At 46.9% G+C, this 21,587-nt stretch overlaps 1 protein-coding gene across 2 annotated transcripts; it reads right to left on the bottom strand.

Annotated features, from left to right (window-relative positions):
• Positions 1 to 457: 457 nt before the first annotated feature.
• LOC147428974 (uncharacterized) lies at positions 458 to 19,696 on the bottom strand. 2 transcript variants are annotated; one of them, XM_086494940.1, is made up of 5 exons: positions 19,302 to 19,696; positions 1,591 to 1,641; positions 1,333 to 1,466; positions 1,146 to 1,237; positions 458 to 1,008 (listed from the first exon to the last, which is right to left on the bottom strand). In XM_086494940.1, exons 1-5 carry the CDS (start codon positions 19,581 to 19,583, stop codon positions 803 to 805), a joined length of 765 nt encoding a protein of 254 aa, XP_086351066.1. In that variant the 5' UTR covers positions 19,584 to 19,696; the 3' UTR covers positions 458 to 802. The 2 variants fall into 2 exon arrangements, with proteins under 2 accessions (XP_086351066.1, XP_086351067.1); XM_086494941.1 differs by having other exon boundaries at positions 787 to 997.
• Positions 19,697 to 21,587: the final 1,891 nt, after the last annotated feature.

Here is a 21,587-nt window from a genome sequence, read left to right as displayed (position 1 = left end):
AGTAAGGTCTTTTGTCAAAGTCTTCTACACAATGCAATATTGACCAAACTCAACAAGAATAAGATTAAATATTAACAAATCTACACGTGGTTCGTAAAAACTGCTTGGATAGGCATAAAATAGGCTGCAAGACAAACTGTTAAAAATGTCTATGGTAGATGGATATGTGTTCGCAGAGGAGAAGGGAAAGGAGGAAAGAAACGACTGAACCACTACAATGTTTGCAAGCAGTCTGCCAAACTGTTTCGTATAATCCATGACAGAGCGATACGTGGGTAGGGGTAGAGGCACCGTGTTAGAGACACTTGGTTGAAAATCAGTAATCACTTTCATAATATGAAAATTGCATCAAATTCGTCGACATTGAAAAGACACATTAATAAAAACCAAGATTGTCAGCTATATCCGGATGCTCTATTTGAAAAGTTCACTTTTTGAGGCTTGTTGAGGCATTAGAGACAATCAAGGCCCAGTGATGGTACATTATTTCGCAAATTATAAAAGGACTCAAAAGAAATATTCCAAGTTTTTCTCTCTAAATTGGGGGTGGATATGTCTCCCTATTTGGAACACGTCTCATAATTGGCTCTTTTTACCCTAAATAGGAGCCTTTTTTAAGGATTACAAACATTTCCTGTAGAACATCAACCCTGAGAATTACTTTCAGAAGATAATACTTGGTCACACAAAAACATATCCTCTTTTTCTACATCGCAAACTCTCATTAGTACCTAGTAAAGGAAAGGGCACAAATTTATGACCTGCAGTATGACAGCTAAAAAATCCTTTACTCTATTGAGGGCTAGATGCTTGTAGTTGCCGGCAGCTGTCTTCTTCTAGAGCGCCAAAGCTTTCCAATCCAGCCCACAAAATATCTGAAAGATGAAAGGCTTCGCAAAATCATCCTCATTTCTATCAAGTTATCATGAAGACCCCTTGCTGGCACTCCTGCTACTGGTTTCATTGACCCTGCTTGAGGAAGTAGTGCCTTTTGCTTCTGCAAAAAAGCTACCACAGTGAACAAACTGGTGAACTTCAGAATCTGTATTGGAACATAAAGAAGCCAGAGGTCCCTTCCAGAGAGAGAGAGAGAGAGAGAGAGAGAGAGAGAGAGAGCAATAAACGCAAACACAGAGTACACATACCCATTGAGGCAATGCTGCTCACTTTACGAAGTCCATCCTGAGCCGCACGAACAACTCGAGCAGAGCTTTTCACACCTGATGAGATTTCCTGCCTAAAAGACAATGTTCTCATCCATTCAAGCACCTTGAAATGACGTCGCTTGCATGAATATCTACCAAAGAAACTGGATTGTTTTGCATGCCTTACCCCAGATCGCTGAGCTCCATAGTAAGGTCACTTATCTCCATTCCTGAGAGCCTCACAGCAGCCATAGTTCCTGGCAACTCCTCACGTGTAACTTCCAATAGCTTTTCTAAGGACTCAGCTGCTCTTTTGAAGGCCTGGATACAGTTTAAAAGCCCTCTTCATCTAGCACACTTTAAGACGAGTCCTTATTCTTGATTTCTTGAAATGTCAGGTGGAATGACAAAAGCTGAAACACTCACATAGAGAGAGAAGGCTCACCAACAATGTTGGAATAGCTGCCAGAAACAGAGTGGTCAAAGTGCCGCCTGTCTGCACAAAATGAAAGTTTGTAATAACCTTCCTAACTGCCTATAGCAAGATACTTCAGTAGCAGTCCATGTGAGTACTGATGCACAAGCCCATCAGTGTGGCAAATTAGATGCTTATGCAACTGTTTCGCTTCAAAAACTTTCCATAAACAAACGGACTTACGTTCTACATGTGACATGTGGAGCACGACAAGGTTTTGTTCGAACCTACAAATAAACCTATCTTCTCTCAAGCATCAGTCTCTCTGAAATCTTTAGGGTTGATTTGCAAATACTAAATAAGGAATTACTCTTTTTTTCAGCAAAAAAAATCCTTCCATTAGTTTTTTAATCTGCCCAGCTGGCTCCTGTCAAAAGGGCACACTACACGAAAGTCAACAAATATACAATGGCTAGATCATAAAATGGGCAGGAAAAAGAGCCACACAAGTGGCCTGTAGTGCCAGTGGATACCATGGTCCGCCATGAAGAAAGGTCCAGGCCACCACATCTGAATAAATGTCTGGTACCGTCTCTCAGCCATTAGTGCTATCATACTGTACTCTTCCGGACCTGCCATTAATGCTATCATATTGTACTCCGGAGCCATATCTCTGTGCATGTGGGCAGTGCCAAAGTCACCGAGTCTGGACAGCCCAGGGTGCCCACAACGAAGTAAAATTGAGGGGTATCCATTGTAGGCTTGGGGATTATCATCGGGTGTCCAGCTTGATGATGGTGGCATGACTGCGAAGTTATCAGAACAGGAAGAGGAGCCGACTGGAGTAGAGCCACGCGATAGCACACGTGAAATGCGTCATGGAAGGGGGTGGTCAACCCTCATCTTAAAGTCATAGGGAGGAGGAAATCAACCAATGCTTCGAGTGTCGAGAAGGGATCCAACTCAATTGTTAGCCAGCTGAAACCTGCCCGTGGAGCGGTAGTCGTTGGCTTTCACCCGAAATTCTTTACTTTAGACACACACACCGAGCACTTTGCAAAGGGAACCTGCGACGGGAATTAACACTTAAGCGCACACACAGCTCGGAAGCTAGAATGCCCCGAGCAGACGCCGACGACCTGTAGGCCCTATAATTGGCGCCCCTTCCGGAATTTCTTTATACTTTTAGAGGGTAAATTACAAAGTAGAGTCCTGGGAATCCTTTACCTGTATCCCAGCTAGATATGACCTGTTAGGCCAAATTTCGGCAACATAACAGCCCCAAAACTTGCGCGAAACCAGTTCCCCTGCTTGAACTCACTTCCACTAGCATAAACCCTCTGATTCCTGCCAAAAAACAGTAAATTCAGCACACTGCATTTACTGGTTTTTGCCCTGTTTTCAGCCCCAGACAGTCCCCTAACTGTCCTATCCCAGTGGGGCACTATTCCCAATGAGTCTGGCGTCCGTATGGTTGAAAAACAGTCAATTTACAGCGCATATACAGCGCTGAAAACGCACCTGTACGGTGGGTTATGACCCTCACCGGTGTCTGCTTTGAAGTAGCAATTAGCTACCCCTGTTCCTGCTCAAGGAGGCTCTTGCCTCAGCACAAAAGCATGAACCCACACAGCTGTACATCAGTCAAATGAAGAGCCCTCTTGTGGGGCATCACATAACTACACGTAGGGGGGAGAGAGAGCAATGTATAGCGTGTAGGGCATCACTCCTAGCACCACATTGTACATAGAGGGAAAGAAAGCACTCCATAGTTCTTAATCTATGACGGGTTCTCAATGAAGTATCCCCCCTCCCCCCCCCCCCCCCCCCCCCCCCCCCCCCGCATAAATCGAGTGCCCCCCCTTCAGCCCTCGACCTGTAAAGCATCTGTGAACAAATAGATGCAAAAAGGGGAAGATTTCCATGGCTGCCAAAACCTGCGTATCGTTGAAAATGCAGCAAAACAGCCCTATAAGCACGCATCTGATGCCTTCCAATGCTGAAAATGAGCTCCTTGATCCTAGATAAAGTCATGTGAAGCTCAAAAATGAAGAGAAATGGCTGAAAATCGCAGTTATCAACCTCCAAAATTGCTCCAAGAAGTCAGTTACGAGTTCTGTACTCCCAAACTTGGTAAATTGGCCAAAAAGTGTCACTTGACACTCATACATACAATTTCTCCGCATTGGGCTGTTCCCCTTGTCATCATATCGGAGGTAATGACGCGAACACATTTCATGGCCCAAAATAGCAGTTCCTTAATTTTTAGGAGATGCTTCCGTTGGGCTCCCATTGGTCTTCTGACCATCAATCCTCATTGGGATCGCATCCAAAAGTGCAATGTGGCCCAACTGTCGGATACTTTCTGTTGGTGATCCCACCTTGACTTTTATGCCTTTATTGAGTTCACTTCCTAGTATCCACCAACTTGCTAAGTGCGACGGGGGGACCTACATGATCTTGCTCTGAGCCTAGACATCCTCTTACCGTACGAATTCCAGTGCCGACCAACTTTCCGTCTGCGGGTGAAAGTACCGTTCACATTGGCCATACAATGTCCAACCATTTGCAACTTCAAAAAGAGGGTCTCAAAAATTAAACAAAAATCATTGGAAAGAAACCAACAACTAAGGTTAGCAATTGCCACGTCCTCGTGACACCAGCCGCAGCAGATTCACCGACAGATTCAACAGCAAGTGCATCAGCATTTGGTGCAGATGCGACGATGCAGAGTTGACAGTAACAAATGTCACCTTTGCTTGGTTTCTTGGGGTAGGAACCCTATGTTTCTTAGAGAAGAGTCCAATGTTTCAATGTAAGGTGCAGCAGAAGTGAATGTTGAACTTTGCTCAAGATGAGTGCTTTGAACTGTGCTCAAGGGTTCCTTTTACTTACGGAAGGGAGATCCTTCCGTTCCTTTAATGAGGGAGTGCAAATGATCACAAACAAGGTGACTGACACTGTGAATGAAGGTGCTGAGACTGAGAGAGAGAGAGAGAGAGAGAGAGAGAGAGAAGAGGATACGACACCATAATGTTGTCAAACCCTCCCCAAGCGCCCCACTCTCTATGTCGAGAGAGGTCTATGCTATTGATTGCACAAATATGGTACAATGGTCTAAATGCAATGGACTTGCCGACGATGTCGACGACGACGAGACGCGCTAAAATCTGAAAACGCTAAGGGCTGAAATCTACAAATCTTCTATCTGTTGAATTCTGACTCTATGTCGGCAATGACGGTGATGACGGCGACGCGACGACAATGCGCTGAAAATGCAGATGCTGAAATCTGCGAAAAGCGGGCTGAAACTGCAAATGCTGGCTGATCTGACCGTGCGGCGAGAATTTGCTACGGGAAGGTGAGATCGGCGAGGTTTGGGGCTGCTGTGCGGAGTCTAAGTGCTGAAAATGAAAAATGCTGATGCAAAAACTGGTTCTGTCGCTAAGAAACTGCAAACGCTAGGGGCAATCTGCTGTTCCAAAAACGCTAGGTCTGATGGTGTATTGTAAGGTGTAGCGGAAGTGAATGTTGAACTTTTCTCAAGATGAGTGCTCCGAACTGTGCTCAATGTTTCCTTTACTTACAGAAGGGGGAGCCTTTCGTTCTGTAATGAGCGAGTGCAAGTGATCACAAACAAAGTGGATAAACACTGTGAATGAAGGTGCATGAGTCTGAGAGATAGAGAGAGAAGAATACGACACCAGGAAGATGTCAAACCCTCCTCCAAAGGCCCTTCTCTCGATGGCGAGAGAAGTCTATTCTATTGATTGCACAATCTGGTACAAGATGCTGATGCAAGTCGTGAGACTATGATGCAAGGTAGATCTAAACTTGGAGACGACGATAACGGCGGCGACGGCGGCTGAAAATGCTATCTACTAGGTTGTTCTTTATCTACTGAATTTGATGGACCTTCTGCTGAATTCTGCTGCTGCTAACACGCTGAATTCTGTTGCTGCAAATCGCTGCCTTGCTAGTTCAAAAACGTTGTAGTTGATGGTTTGGGGAGAATTACATCATTTCCCCCGAAAGGGATCGGATTCAAATAATAGCATAGAAAGGGGAGATTATCTCCCCATCCGCCTATGCAGAGCACCCAAGTACCGGGGTACAACTTCACCGAGGAACTTCGCCACAGGCACGTGCCCTACGGTTCCATCCCTCGAGTGCGGATCACGGCGTACCCAAAAGGGCATCCGCTTCCCGTGAGCCTCCCCACCAAGGAAGATAACGGTCCTTTCTTCAGGGTCCAACGAAGGGTCGAGTGCGTTGAAGGTGGAGTTGAATCGGTTTAGCCATCTCCCCCTAGAGTCGTCAACCGCCGAACGGTTTATCAGCAAATGCGAAAGCGAACGACCCTCTAACTGGGAGCACAGCGAGCAAATGCTGTGTCCGCGCATATAACTATCAGCCAGTTTGAGCCCACCTACTCTCGCGAGAGCTAGCATTCTCTCCTCTTTCCTATTCACTATAGTGCTCCTATTGAGCTGCAGCAGGTATCCACGAGTTTGTTCAAAGCCGGCCGTCTTATAGGGCTCCAACGCCAGGCACGAATGCCTCTCATCCCACTTGTCCCATGCGTGGTAGCGAACTGAGCTAAAGTCAACCGCTGGGAAATACTTATTCATCCAATTCTCGGTTCTTGTCGTCCAAGTCCACTTCTTGAACGATTGGTTCTTAGGCTTCTTGTTTACCAAGGAGCCTATCCAGGTAGATGAAACCGAGCGGTACTTGTCAAAAGCCCTTGCTCGTTGTCCCCCACAAAAGGCAGGTACGGGTGGTATGTTAAACTCGTGATAGAGAGTTGTCGTCCCTATAGAGGTTGACCTTGCTCTCTTTCCGAGTAACATTCGCATCCCGGTGGCGACGAGGCGCTGCAGAGAGTGAAGGACACGCTGATCATGGACACCCATAATTTCACATAATACTTCCTGTGGGGTTCTTTGGACCTTGACTCGAGAGCCAAGATCGGTTCTTTGTGATCTATCGAATCTTCCTGTGGATGTTCTGTGGACCTCGACTCGAAAGCCAAGATCGGTTCTTCGTGATTGATCGAATCTGCAATGAGGTTAGCTTCACTAGAAAAAGCATCAACTAAACCATCATCCTTGTGAACAATCACATCATCTTCATGCAACTCATCATGCTTGTCATTATCATGCAATTCATCATGCTTGTCATTATCATGCTTATCATTGTCATTTAAATCATGTGTGTCATGCTTGGGAGAAGAAGAGACGGAGAGAGTCTCCCTTTCCCGAATCTCTTGCATATGGGCCTGCACATTAGAAAAGAGTCGCAACAACTCTTCGCGGTCACGTGCTATGGCTGCCATTCTTTCTTTGTATTTATGATCTATGGTTGCCATTCTTTCTTCGGCCGCCAAGCGCGCTTGCTCACGCTCATGCGCAATAGTTGCCTTTCTTTCTTCGCGTTCTAACTTTCTTTCCATAAACATCTGGTCCAAAGCCTCCATAGGAGTTAGTGCAATTTGTTTTGTTTTCGGAGTCGGGTAGAGCACGCCCGGCCGCTCCCCTCATACACCAAAAAAGTATACAAGAAGAACGACCAGGACTATGCACCCAGAAACCGAAGGCAGGCGCTTTTGTCACTAGTTTCTCTGGACTACGAGAGTTCAGAATTATCTACACTCTTAGGGCCATGACTAATCCCTTGAGAGACCCACTCGCCACTTGGATTTGGGTGTGACAACGACCAAGTACCTCTGTTCAGAGGCCCAGGTACTGTGGGACTTGCTTCGGTCTTCCCTTTGGAGTTGCCTCCTCCAGGTAACTTATCGCTCACCTCACTACACTGCCTTTGAAACCCGATGGTTTTCCCCTAGCAAATGCCATACCCGCTTGGAAGGGCGTCAGCTCACAGTTGGCGTCCGCTGAGGTTGGTGATGTCTCCCTTTTGCATCCCTTAACCCCTTTTAGGTGAAGTTGACCCCCCCGGGGGGAGGAATGGCACTTGGGCGCTCTTGTAGCTCATCTGGCTTCGCTTGGGGAGAATTACGTCATTTCCCCTGGAAGGGATCGGATTCAAAATAACAGCATAGGAAGGGGAGCATAATCTCCCCATCCGCCTATGTAGAGCACCCAAATACCGGGGTACAACTTCACCGAGGAACTTCGCCTGTCACGTGACACATCCAACCCTATGTGTCCGTGGACAAGCTACACCATAACAGGGTTCCCGTCAAGTCCAGTCAGTCTAGATTAGAAGTGATCTGGCACTTTTGTGAGTCTATTCGTAGACCGTGCATGCCCAATCACTTAGCATAGATGCATATCCTCTGGTTGCACACAGCATGATCATCAGTATTTCCATCAGAATCCATTAGAATCAGTTAGGGGATTTTTCCAGTGCATTTAGCCTATTTTCCCTATTTTTGATATTTTCACTTATTAATTTAAGTGACTTTCCAACAAAAGTAGGTAGGGCAATTTGGGTAAGAAAATATATAAGCAAACCAAAGCTAGCATTCTTTGGCAGATGAGCAAAGAGCACAACAGGCCCCCAGGCAGCAGGTACTCTCTCTCTCTCTCTCAACAAGAACCCCGCAGCACCCCCAACCTTGGCGTTTTCATCCCCTACAGCCTAGCATTTTGGTAATCGCCATCACCTCCCCCAAGCTGGCGTTTTCAACCTTGCAATCATCGCCAACATTCCCAGATAGCTAGCGTTTTCACTAACACTACAAGGGTTGCCAGCGTTTTTTATTTTCAGCCTTCAGTGAAGCAGATAAGGCAGCGTTTTCAGCATTAGGGACAGCAGCCAATTCAGCCCTAAACACTTGCAAAAGAACCCCATTTTCAGCCCTCAAAAACGCAGCCAAAACAGCGTTTACAGCAGCCCTGAATCAGCCCCAGATTTTCAGCCATAGCGTTTTTATGGACAGCAATTAGAAGGTCGCAGATTTCAGCCCCTTAGTCATCATCGTCGTCCCCGTCGTCGTCACCGACATAGTCCCAAGTTGCATCAGTTCCATGCATCGTCATTGTACCACTTTGTGCAATCAATAGTAGACCACTTTCGCCGACGAGAGTGGGGCCTTCGGAGGAGGGTTTTACAACGTCTCTGGTGTCGTATCTCTCTTCTCTCTCTATCTCTCAGTCTCATTGTAAGGTGCAGCGGAATGAATGTTGTATTTTCTCAAGATTAGTGATCTTTATTGCTCAAGGTTCTTTTTAGTTCTTTAGGGAAAGAGAGAGCTTTCCGTCTTGTAGAGTGTTGTGGTCACGAACAAAGTGAGTGGATATTGTGCGTGCAAGTGAATGAGACTGAGAGAAGGAGAGAAAAGAGATACGACACCCGAGAGGTTGTAAAACCCTCCTCCGAAGGCCCCACTCTCGTCGGCGAGAGTGGTCTATTCTTTGATTGCACAAAGGTGTACAATGCGTATGCAATGGACTGATGCAATGGGACTATGCCGATGACGACGACGGTGATGATGACGACGACTTGATGGCTGAAATCTGGGATCTTCTAATCGCTGAATTCGGGGACTGTTTCGGTGGCTGAAAATGACTGTTTTGGGCTGTGTTTTATGGCTGAAAATGGGGCACAATCTGCAACCTGATTGGGGCTGATCTGCTACTGAGTCATGGCTGAAAACTGCTTTTGTAAAGGGCTGAGATCTGCGTTTTTACCCATGCTGAAAAACGCTGGAAGGGTTTTTGCTATAGAAAACGCTGATGAAGGGCTGGCGTTTTTGCACTGAAAAACGATGGGCTGAGGGTGCTTGGGCGATCATGCGAGGGGAGGAATGCGGGGGAATCTGCTGGCGTTTTTGCTATAGAAAACGCTGATGAAGGGCTGGCGTTTTTGCACTGAAAAACGATGGGCTGAGGGTGCTTGGGCGATCATGCAAGGGGAGGAATGCGGGGGAATCTGCTGTGGTAGGAATCGCCAAGGGAGGGATGGGGATGGCGAGGATCTACTGGGGGGGGGGGCGGTTTCTGCTGAGAAGTTGCCTGTTGAGCGGGAAGCTCCTGCTGCCTCTTCTGCCAGAAAGTGTGAACTTGGGTTTGCTTATATATTAACTTAGCAAAATTGCCCTACCTACTTTTTTTGGAAAGTCACTTAAAAATAATAAGTGAAAATACCAAAAAAAGGAAAATAGGCTAAATGCACTGGAAAATTCCCCTAACTAATGCTAATGGATTCTGATGGGAATTCCGATGATCATACTGTGTGCAATCGGAGGATATGCATCTATGCTAAGTGACTGGGCATGCACGGTCTACGAATAGACTCACAAAAGTGCCAGATCACTGCTAATCTAGACTTGACTGAACTGACTAAACCCTGTTGTGGTGTAGCTTGTCCACGGACACATAGGGTTGGAATGTGTCACGTGACATCCCCTCCTTTTCAAAGTGAGGTACTGATACCGAACTGTATGGCGTCGAGGGAGATCGCCAACAACATCCGGAATCCTGGAAGGGACTCTTCGCCGGCCCACTCTGATGTGTGGGTCGTGCGATACTTGAACTTCATAAAGGTCTGCAACCAGTGTTACCAGGGAACGGACATTTCGGGCCTTGGAACGCCGGAACGGCGTTCCGGCCGGCCGGGATTTTCTGGAACGCGTCGGAACGGAACGGCGTTCCGGCTGGAAACTGTCACCGGAACGGGACGACCGGAACGGGCTGGAACGGACCGGAACGGCCATAAACGGCAGTTTTTGAAATTGAAAAAAATGACTGTTAGGCAGCCAACGGCCATTTTCAGCAGTCAAAAAAGTATATAATGCCCCCCTCCTCCCCCATTCTTCACACACTCATCAAGCCTCAAGGCCCATTCTCCCTTGCTTGAGCCTTGCTCTCAACTCTCAAGCCAAGCTCATTCTCCCTAGCTTGCTCTCAACTCTCAAGCCATAGTGTGGCGCCGCGGCATGCCTCAAGGCTCAAGCTCTCAACCTCTCTCTCTCTTGGGCTAACTTCTAAGTTCTAACCCTCAACTTTCAAGGCTCAAGGCTCAAGCTCTCACGGAATCAAGCGGCAAGCCTCTCTCTCTCAATCCCTCTCTCTCTCTCAAAGTTCAAGATCAAGCTCTCTCTTTCACGGATAATCCATCATCCATGGCCTCTTCTTCTCGTTCAACCCCCTCCGTTCATGCGGGCAACACTCAAAAGGCGAAGGAATGGTCGTGGTGGGATGAAGTGACCTCGGAGGGCACCTTGTCGGCGGCGGGAGGTTCTCGTGCATGGGGATGCAAGCTATGCTCTTACACGCGGAAAGGGGGGCATGACAAAGCGAGGGCACACTTTCTTCGAGTGCCGGGACATGAGGTGAAATTTTGTGCCAACGTAACCATCGAGAAGAGGTAGGAGCTCGAGGAAAAGGATCGGCAATTCAACCATAAAGCCAAGCCGGCACGCAAAGGTATTGATCCAAAGACCCTCATTTTCCCTTCTTCCTCTCTACCCGGTGTAGGTGTTGGTGCATCTTCAAAAGGTCCAATTCGTCGCCAAAAGACCCTTACCACCTCTTGGGACCCAAAGAAGAAAGAAGAGGTGGATGCGATCGTGGCCCGATTCTTCTATCACGACTATATCCCATTTGTCGCAGCGAGGTATGTACATTGTTTTATGATTCATCAATCTTCTCTCTCATTTCTTCCGTTATCGTCGTTTCCACTTTTTTGATACTAACCTCTTCTATGTTTGATCGAAATAGGTCGGAGTATTGGAAAGTCATGGTGCAACAGATAGGAGAGTATGGCACCGGCTATGTGCCGCCATCTTCAGAGGCTCTCCGAACCACCTTGCTCGATCGAGAGAAGGCTATCGTGGAGCAAGCAACCCTCAACATTCAGCGTCTTTGGGCAAAACATGGCGTTTCCCTCATTGCTGACGGGTGGAGCGATACAAGGAAGAGATCTATCCATGGTCTCGTCGCATACTCCAGTGGAGAGATGTACTTTGTGCACTCTCATGATGCCACTGAGAGTGGCAAGTCCGCCGATGTCCTCTCTGCAGAGTGGATAGTGGCCATAGAAACCATCGGTGAGCAACACGTGGTGGCCTTTGTCACAGATGGGGAGGCATCAAACAGGGCAGCAGCAACTATCATAGAGGGCCACTATCCGCATGTGACAGTGTGCTTTTGCATGGCACACTGCTTGAACAACCTTCTGAAAGACATCGGCAAGCTAGACTGGATTGCTCCAGTCATTGCTGATGCAGTGAAGATGGTTACTTTCATCAACAATCACAACTTGGTTCGGAGTGAGTACCTCAAGAGGTCGGGCGGCAAAGTGCTTCTAAAGTATTCAGATACCCGCTTCGCATTCAACTTTCTTCTTGTACGCAGGCTGTCTGAATGTCAAAATGCGGTCCGACAGGTCTTCATCAGTGATGAGTTCACCACCTCCCCCTATGCAAAGACAGTTGCAGGGATTTTGTGCAAGGATAAGGCAGAGGATCTTGAGTTCTGGAAGGAGCTCAAGAGTCTAGATGCACAGGTAAAACCGGTGGTTCATTTGCTTCGAGTTCTGGATGGCATGGATCCTTGCATTGGCAAGATTTATGAGGCAATGGACCGCATGATTGAGCAGCTTGCACAGCTTGAGCCGAACGCAGAGCGATATGAGGAGATCCATGCGCTTTGCAACTCGAGGTGGAATTCATATGCCTCTCCTTTACACAGGGCAGCGTACATGGTGGATCCAGAGTTCCAAGGTGCAAGGCAAGAGACAGATAGGGAAGTCATGAACCAATTTACAGAGATCTTAAACAAGATGGTTCTAGACAGAGATGGGCGACGCATTGTCAGAGATCAGCTGAGACAGTACAGAGAGATGCGAGGGTCATTTGGCAGTCCAGATGCTCAGATTGATCGCAGGAAAATAGGTTCAGTGCTTTGGTGGGAGGACTATGGCTATGATGGCCCTGAGCTTCAGAGATTGGCGATCCGTATTCTCAGCCAGTCAGTTAGTACCTCATGCTTGGAGCAATTGTGGAGTACCTTTAGCCACATTGCTTCCAAGAAGAGGAATCGGCTTGGAGTGGAGAAGGCTAATGATCTTGTCTTCGTCAGCGCAAATTTGAAAATGCTTTGCAAGAGTACAGACAAACAGACAGATCCTTTTACACTGTGGGAGATGGAGCAAGAGGCTTCTCAGGCGGGTGGAGATGCACATCCACCAACACCAGGTACTTCATCTATGGCTGAGATCGAGCCGGACCTAGACCTCGATGATGAGGAATGGGAGGATGTGCATGATTTACAGCCGGCTACTACGGATTGGGAGGCCTCTCAGGCTAGTGGCTCTTGAGTCTTGAGTCTTTGCCATTTATCCACCTTTTTGTATGGCTGCTTGAGCCTTGCCCTCTTTGCCATTTGTAGCTACTAGCATCTTTATGGTATTTGTCACCTTCAGTCTTTTGGTATTGTGGTCACTGAAGTCTGGTTTGAACTTTGCCCCCCTTTGGTTTTTTTGTAGCACCTTGGCCGCTGGCGGCCCTTGAGGCTTGTTACTATGTTAGCCATAATTAATTCCAAAGTGTTATCTCTGACTACTACTCTTGCAATTATTTGAGAGCATTGTGTATGTACTATGGGCATTGTGTTTGCTCATTGTTGTTCATCTGGCTATGTACTCTGGGCGCCTCACATCCCAATCAAGTCATAATAAGGTTAAATGGTCTTCGAATCGTGTTTTTTGTGGGTATTAGAGTCAAAGGACTCTAATACTACTTGTATTCAAACACATAACGCTAAAAAAAATAATATTTGGGTGTTTTTTTAGCCTGCCGTTCCGCGCCGTTCCCGTTCCGGGCCCATTCCCGTTCCCCCGTTCCGCAGGGAGGCTCGTCGCCGTTCCCGTTCCGCGTTCCGGGTAACTCTGTCTGCAACGCTTGCTTTTTTGGGCCGCGCCGAAAGCGACTCAAAGTCTTCTGTGGCTCCTTCAATGCTTCAACTTCGTCTAGGAACCTTCTTCCTTTGTCTTCAAGAATCTCCATGGCTGAAAATTCATGAAACCATCTCCAACACAAAACCATGAACATACCCATTTCCATGTAAAGTGAAAGAAAAAAATCTTGTCTTTGCTAAAGACTGTGTATGCAATGTAGACGAACATAGAGACAGAGTGACAATCCGTTCATCAAACACATGCAAACAATGCGATCGAATCTTTTCTGTTTGATCCAAATCAATCAACTATGGCAAATCACAATGAAAATGCCCATGCTTGGTGCTCATACTATCATGTGCTCTTTCGGAAACTGTGTCATGCCAAGGAAGAGACATGGAATGTGACTTCCTGACATACAAACTTTTCAGCTTTTCATGAACAATCCGCATACACGTGTTCATCCATGAGAGAAACGTGCTCAACATACAATATATTATGCCTAGGAAAAGGGATCACATAACGATGTTGACTAAAATACAAGAAACCTTCATGAATGAAACACTCGAACAATGCGTGCGTATCAATCATGCGAAGACATAATACTTCTTGTGATGGTTCTTTGGACCAAGGCTCAAGAGCCAAGATCGCTTCTTCGGGATCTATCGAATCGTCTTGTGGGGGATCTGTGGACCTCGACTCGAAAGCCAAGATCGATTCTTGGTGATTGATCGAATCTACAACGAGGTTAGCTTCGCTAGAAAAAGCATCAACTAACACATCATCATTGTGAATAATCACATCTTGTTCATGCAATTCATCATGCTTGTCTTTTTCATCCAAATCATCATGCAAATCATGGTCAATCAAATCATCATCATGCTTTCCATAATCATGCAAATCCTGTGTGTCATGCTGTGGAGAAAGAGAGACTGAGAGAATCTCCTTATCTCGAATCCTTTCAATCTTGTCTTGCACATTAGCAATGAGAGATGGAGAAGGAGAAGTATCCACTCCATGAAAGACAGTAGGAGAATCACTGTCGGCATTGAGAGTTATAGTGTTAGCCGCAAATTTTATGACAGCATCAGTCTCACAAAACCACTTAATGCCTAAAATCATATCACATGCTGAGAGAGGAGAAACAAGAAATCTTCTAGTGAAGGCAGTCTGTTTAATTGCAAATAACACATCAAGGCATTCCTCGGTGATGAGAGCATCCATACCCGGACGAAAGCCAGAGACCTCGATAGGAGATCTCGGACTAACTTCGAGGCGGGCTCTCTCAACAAGAGAGGAACCGATCACATCATGCATACTACCTAGGTCAAACAATATGACAAAACGGTGCCCCGACGTACGACCATAACATTTAATGAGAGAATCATCAATGGGAGGGTCCTGAGAAACTTTGGGCACAATCTGCAACCTGATTGGGACTGATTTGCTACTGAATCATGGCTGAAAACTGCTATTGTAAAGGGCTGAGATCTGCGTTTTTACCCATGCTGAAAAATGCTCGACAGGCTGAGATTCTGCTGGCGTTTTTGCTATAGAAAACGCTGATGAAGGGTTGGCGTTTTTGCACTGAAAAACGCTGGGCTGAGGGTGCTTGGGCGATCATGCAAGGGGAGGAATGCGGGGGAATCTACTGTGGTAGGAATCGCCAAGGGAGGGATGGGAATGGCGAGGATCTACTACGGGGGGGGGGTTTCTGCTGAGAAGTTGCCTGTTGAGCGGGAAGCTCCTGCTGCCTCTTCTGCCAGAAAGTCTGAACTCGGGTTTGCTTATATATTAACTTAGCAAAATTGCCCTACCTACTTTTGTTGGAAAGTCACTTAAAAATAATAAGTGAAAATACCAAAAATAGGAAAATAGGCTAAATGCATTGGAAAATTCCCCTACGTGATGCTAATGGATTCTGATGGGAATTCCGATGATCATGCTGTGTGCAATCGGAGGATATGCATCTATGCTAAGTGACTGGGCATGCACGGTCTACGAATAGACTCACAAAAGTGCCAGATCACTGCTAATCTAGACTTGACTGAACTGACTGAACCCTGCTGTGGTGTAGCTTGTCCACGGACACATAGGGTTGGGATGTGTCACGTGACACTCATACACTTGCACGCACAGTGTCCATTCACTTTGTTTGTGATCATAGCACTCTCTCATTAAGAACGGAAGGCTCTACCTTCCATAAGAACAAAAGGAACCTTGAGCACAGTTCGGAGTACTCATCTTTAGCAAAGCGCAACATTCATTCCGCTGCACCTTACATCGCCACAGGCACGTGCCCTGCGGTTCCGTCCCTTGAGTGCAGATCACGGCGTACCCAGAAGGGCATCCGCTTCCCGCGAGCCTCCCCACCAAGGAGGATAACGATCCTTTCTTCAGGGTCCAACGAAGGGTCGATTGCGTTGAAGGTGGAGTTGAATCGGTTTAGCCAGCGCCCCCTAGATTCATCTACCGCCAAACAACTCGTCAGCAAATGCGAAAGCGAACGACCCTCTAACTGGGAGCACAGTGTGCAAATGCTGTGTCCGCGCATGTAACTATCAGCCAGTTTAAGCCCCCCTACTCTCGCGAGAGCCAGCATTCTCTCCTCCTTTCTATTCACTATAGTGCTCATATTGAGCTGCAGCAGGTATCCACGTGTTTGTTCAAAGCCGGCCTCCTTATAAGGCTCCAACGCCAGGCACGAATGCCTCTCGTTCCACTTGTCCCATGCGTGGTAGCGAACTGAGCTAAAGTCAGCCGCTGGGATATACTTATTCATCCAATTCTCGATTCTTGTTGCCCAAGTCCACTTCTTGAACGGTTGGTTCTTAGGCTTCTTGTTTACCAAGGAGCCTATCCAAGTAGATGAAACCGAGCGGTACTTGTCAAAAGCCCTTGCTCGTTGTCCCCCACAAAAGGTAGGTACGAGTGGTATGTTAAACTCGTGATGGAGAGTTGCCGTCCCTACAGAGGTTGACCTTGCTCCCTTTCCGAGTAACATTTGCATCCCGGTGGCGACGAGGCGCTGCAGAGAGTGAAGGACACGCTGGTCGTGGGCCCCCATAATTTCCGCGCCATAACAAATCACTGGATACACGCACGCCTTAAAAATAGTCAGTCGAGACCAAATAGGGATGGCTCGGTTCGCTGACATGCGAAGAGACTTTTCCTCCCCTTGTCCGCTCGCTCTTTAACGATGCGTTCAATGGAAAAGGTCGAGTCTACGTCGATGCCAAGGTACTTGTACATTTCACCCACCGCAACCATCTCACCACCCAAAATAAAGATCCTCATAGAGAGTTCTTGCAGGTCGCCGTGGAACACCGTGACCATGCATTTGTCAATTCCAAAAGTCATGCCCCAGGTCTTTGCCCATTCACTTACCTTGTCAAGGCTCGTTTGTAGGCTCGTTAGTGCAATCCTTGAAGTAGATGGGAAAGGGGGAGGGTCGGAAAAACCTTGGTGGGGAAACTCTTCTTTGCCACTCCCATGCTCATCACCTCCATGCGAAGTATCCATTCCGCTTCGGGTGATGACCATCCACTGGAGTCGTGGGTTCTTAAGTTCACGAGGAACTTGGGTTCTTGTGAGTCTTGGTTCTTGGGTTCTTGAGTTCTTGAGGTGGTCTTGGGGTTCTTCTTTCGCTTGCAATCTGTGTTAGAGAAGGATCTTCTCTTCACCCGAGCTCTGCTCTTTTCCGCGGACGCACCCCTTGGTGGCCTTGCGCTCACACCAAGGTTGCTTTTTCCACCTCACGTCGATTGGCCGGCCGCTAAGTGCACGGTCCGCTCTCAATGAGTAAAAAGAGGCACAAGGGAAAGCTGGACAAGTCCTTTCTTGGGTTTCCTGTCACTCTTCAAAAACACGATTAGGAATCGACACGTCCAAGAGGACTTGGGTTACCTGCGACCGCAACAAGCAAAAAATTCTTGTGGTTCTTTGGTTCTTTCCTTGAGTGATACAGAACATTGCCAAAGCTCTGATACCAATGTAAGGTGCAGCGGAAGTGAATGTTGAACTTTTCTCAAGATGAGTGCTCCGAACTGTGCTCAAGGTTCCATTTACTTACGGAAGGGAGAGCCTTCCGTTCTTTAATGAGAGAGTGCAAGTGATCACAAACAAAGTGGATAAACACTGTGAATGAAGGTGCACGAGTCTGAGAGATAGAGAGACAAGAACACAACACCACGAAGTTATCAAACCCTCCTCCGAAAGCCCTTCTCTCGATGGCGAGAGAAGTCTATTCTATTGATTGCACAATCTGGTACAAGATGCTGATGCAAGTCGTGAGACTATGATGAAAGATAGATCTAAAATTGGAGACGACGGCGACGACGATAACGGCGACGGCGATGGCAGCAGCTGAAAATGCTATCTACTGGGCTGTTATTTATCTGTTGAATTTGATGGGTCTTCTACTGAATTTTGCTGCTGCTAACACGCTGAGTTCTGCTGCTGCAAATCGCTGCCTTGCTGGTTCAAAAGCGCTGTCCTTGCTAGTTCAAAAATGATATAGTTGCAGCAAAGAAAGAAGAGAAGTGGGAAGTATACATAGAAGGAAAGGCGGTCATTCAAAAGTCCAAGAACCCCATGGCCAAAGATGAGATCTCAAACCTACCGCTGCTCTTTGTAGTTCTATCCATTACCACCAATATGTCAAAATGAGCTTTTCTGAGTAATAAAAGCCTTCGAAGTCATTTTTTATTTTCACCTGATATCCAAAGTGGAAATGTATCTCATTGGTCCTAAAGGTTAGATTCACTATTTTGTATTAGATTCACTATTTTGTAACTGATTGGTCTCATAGGTCATTTTGGCCTTTTGAAGACGTTAATATAACATTTCATTTCATTTCATTTCTCTCTCTCTCTCTCTCTCAAAGAGAATCTTCTATTAAAATAAACACCTCGAGGGTATAGATCCAGATGAAAGGTACTAAGAGCCAATCACCATAGAGATGTAATCCCAAAAGGCCCATAATATATAATGAATGACCGAGACTATTTCTCGGTTTCCATCCTCTCAAATCTCCTAACATATAGATTTTTCTATGATCCAAGAGGGGGGAATGGAATCCCCAGGAGCACCGATATGTCCAGAAGATGTAGGTGGTATCTCAGCTGAAGAAGATCGAACATTAGAATCCCCAGGAACCACTATGGGTTCCGGGGATGCCAGTGGTATCTCTGCCGAAGAAGATAAAACCTGTGGAGGTGGATCTAGTGGTAGATCCCTACATCTGTAAACCTGTCTGACTGGAGGCACCTCTGTCTACCTCTGCCGCCTTCTTCTCCTCTTCTTCACTTGTGTCCTCCTGACTCTCTCCGCCGATGTCCTCCTAGGTCCTGATGATACCTCCTGAGTTGTCCTGACCCTCCTTTAATACTGCCCGATGTCTCTACTCTAGACACTCTATCCTCCTAATGCATCAAGCTGCCATATGACCTGCTCTACCACATACATAGCTCTCGGGTAGTAGTAGAATGTCCACATGGCACATACAACCAAGTCCTTTAGAGCTTGCTTATCATCTAAGTCTTTCTAATCATTGTGCCAAGTCACTATTGATTTAAGCCATCATAAAAGGTACCTGTAAACATAACTTGAGTGTAGTGGTGCACATCTCAAGCCGATTGGCAGAAACACGATGCATCCATGCTAGTGATCCTAAGCTACATGCTGATATTGTTGGATGCCCATAAAAAGTGTAACAACACCTCGTACAATCATTTATTCAAAGAGATTTATGCAAGGGTCCAAACTTCTAAGTGTTGAAAACATAGAGTGATACGGTCTCTGAATTGGATCACAAAATATCTCTCTCTCTCTCTCTCTCTCTCTCTCTCTCTCTCTCTCACATTGATACATACCACACATACAACTGTAGTGAGCAGAAACAAGTGCTGATCGATGAGATTCCGTTGCTTGATTGAAGCAGGCGGAGGCAACGGCTCAGATGCAGTGCTAGTGAAAAGCTGCGCCTGATTGATGGTGGGGGATGTGCTATGAATGGGCCTTGACGCGGAAGTGATAGGAGGGGTGCCAGCTGCTGCAGAGAGAGTTAGCCTGCGCCTCCGAAAGGTGTGCAACATGCAGGAAGCAACGCATGCCTGCTGTGGAAAAGGCCCACATGCGACTGTCTTCGTCGCCATTGCTGGAGAAAGAATATAGGCGTTCGCTCAGTGAGGCTGGGTTCAGACGACCCGGCGGAAGGAGGCAGCGAAGGTGCGACTTGTCTTCCGGACATTCGCGACAAAAGAACTTGCACTCAGTGGGAGGATTGTGGGCCATAAATCTACGATGCGGGTACTCGTTTATAAGTGACACGGGGTCCAGCTCGCGGGATCTACAGCAAGGGTGAATTCACGGCCGGGTGCGAGTTTTGGGCCGTCGGATCTTTGCAACAGGGGGGGGCAGGATTTATATAGTGTTGGACTCACATTGCTTGCAACGAGTCGCGGTAGGGGAGTTCGATAGGGTGTGGGAGCGCGATGGGGTAGGTCGTGAGTTCGAGATGCAACACAACAAGTGGGGAGCCTACTTTTTTTATCCACCGTAGATGGGATCAATGGTGGATGAAACCCTCACTGTAGATCCCATGAGTTTGGGCGTGTCACTTATAAACAAGGTGCGGGTACCCTAGTGACACAGACATGGGAGGGTGAGATCTGGGCCATAAATCTGGGATGTGGGTACCCTAAGTTACAAAAAGTAATTTAGGGTACCCGTAATTTGAAAGTAATCTAGGGTACCCCATTTTGGGGCTGTGGGGTTTGAACACATGACCTCATCCATGAGAGGCACCTGTCCTAACCACTTCGTCTTGTGTGCACCTAAGAAGGGGGTGGGCCCTAATTTACTTAAAACAGTTGTACAAAGTGGCGACACCGAAAGTAATATAGGGTATCTTAGATTACAAAAATAATCTAGGGTACCCAAGATTAATTTTGATACCGCCGCCAAAGATCTGCGGTCCACAATCGCCTTACCGTAGATCCCACCCTCCCATGCGTGTGTCACTTACTCTCAAGGCTCGGAAATGAAGCTTTCCACCCGCTTTTCAGCGAGCATCGTGGAGATGGAATTTTGAACTCACATCAATAGCATGAGAGTTTCACATCAAACCATTATGTTGCAGCTCTTTGGATGTTCTCAAATTGTCCTCCGCCTCTTGTGAACAGAATCCCGACAGCCTGGAAAATTTGAACCCTTTGCCGCCGCCTCCGTATGAACACGCCCTTGGCTTTGGACGGCCCTTCAAAAACGTGAACAAGGACGTCACAAACTTGCCGACATCACAACTAGTTTGCCTTGCTTGCTTCACTATCTATATGATAAGACGTAAAAATTTGATATTGGTGTCTGCATGGCATAGCTTGTGATGATGACTCCATAGCATCTCTCCTCTAAGCTTTTGTGGAAAACTCTATAGCCTCGCATCACAAATGGAATTTTGCATTGAAAGATGTATGGAGGTGAAATTTTGCACATTATAATAAGATGGAGAGAAATGCATTGCGTGCATTGCGATGCTTGTACCAGAAAAAAAAGCGAAAAAAATCATACGTACATATGGTGTGGAGTTGGCACCATTCTTCACATTTATAATAATACCGTAGGAAACGTGTCCTCCCTCTGTCACTTTTATCCCCTCCACTGTTGAAGGGGGACTTATATATCTCCTCAGTGTTAGAGGGATTTTTTAAATGTGAAAATACTACAATAGTGTTGGGTTTCAGACCCCGTGGCCAGGTTGTGGCCGAGTGCCCGCCCACTTACTCATTCTTGATTATATAGAGAATAAGGAGAGTGAGAAGTAACTCTCTCACAAGCTCCACCAAACACAGTGTCTACTGCTCATCCCCTTCCCTTCTCTCCTCCCCTCTCTTGCCCACTCCATAGCCTGTTCCACAAGTGGTATCAGAGCCTAGGAGCAGGATCCTGAGCCCCAGCATCTCCCCTCCCCTACCCGCGTGTGCAGCAAGCCTAAGCATAGGAGGAATCTTGAGATCTTGGGGTGGAGCTGCAGAGAATCAATGCAGATTGAAGCACTGGTCAAAAGCAAGCAAAGCGGGCTTCTTTTCTTGGGAAAGAGAATCAAGGAGTGGCCATAACGAGCAGCAATGCACATTGAAGAGCTTGGAATCGAGCAAATT

This window comes from Adiantum capillus-veneris, chromosome 22 (genome assembly GCF_014529385.1).
Source record: "Adiantum capillus-veneris isolate H3 chromosome 22, ASM1452938v2, whole genome shotgun sequence".
NCBI classification, from domain to species: domain Eukaryota; kingdom Viridiplantae; phylum Streptophyta; class Polypodiopsida; order Polypodiales; family Pteridaceae; genus Adiantum; species Adiantum capillus-veneris.
This window is presented reverse-complemented; position numbering and strand designations above follow the sequence as displayed.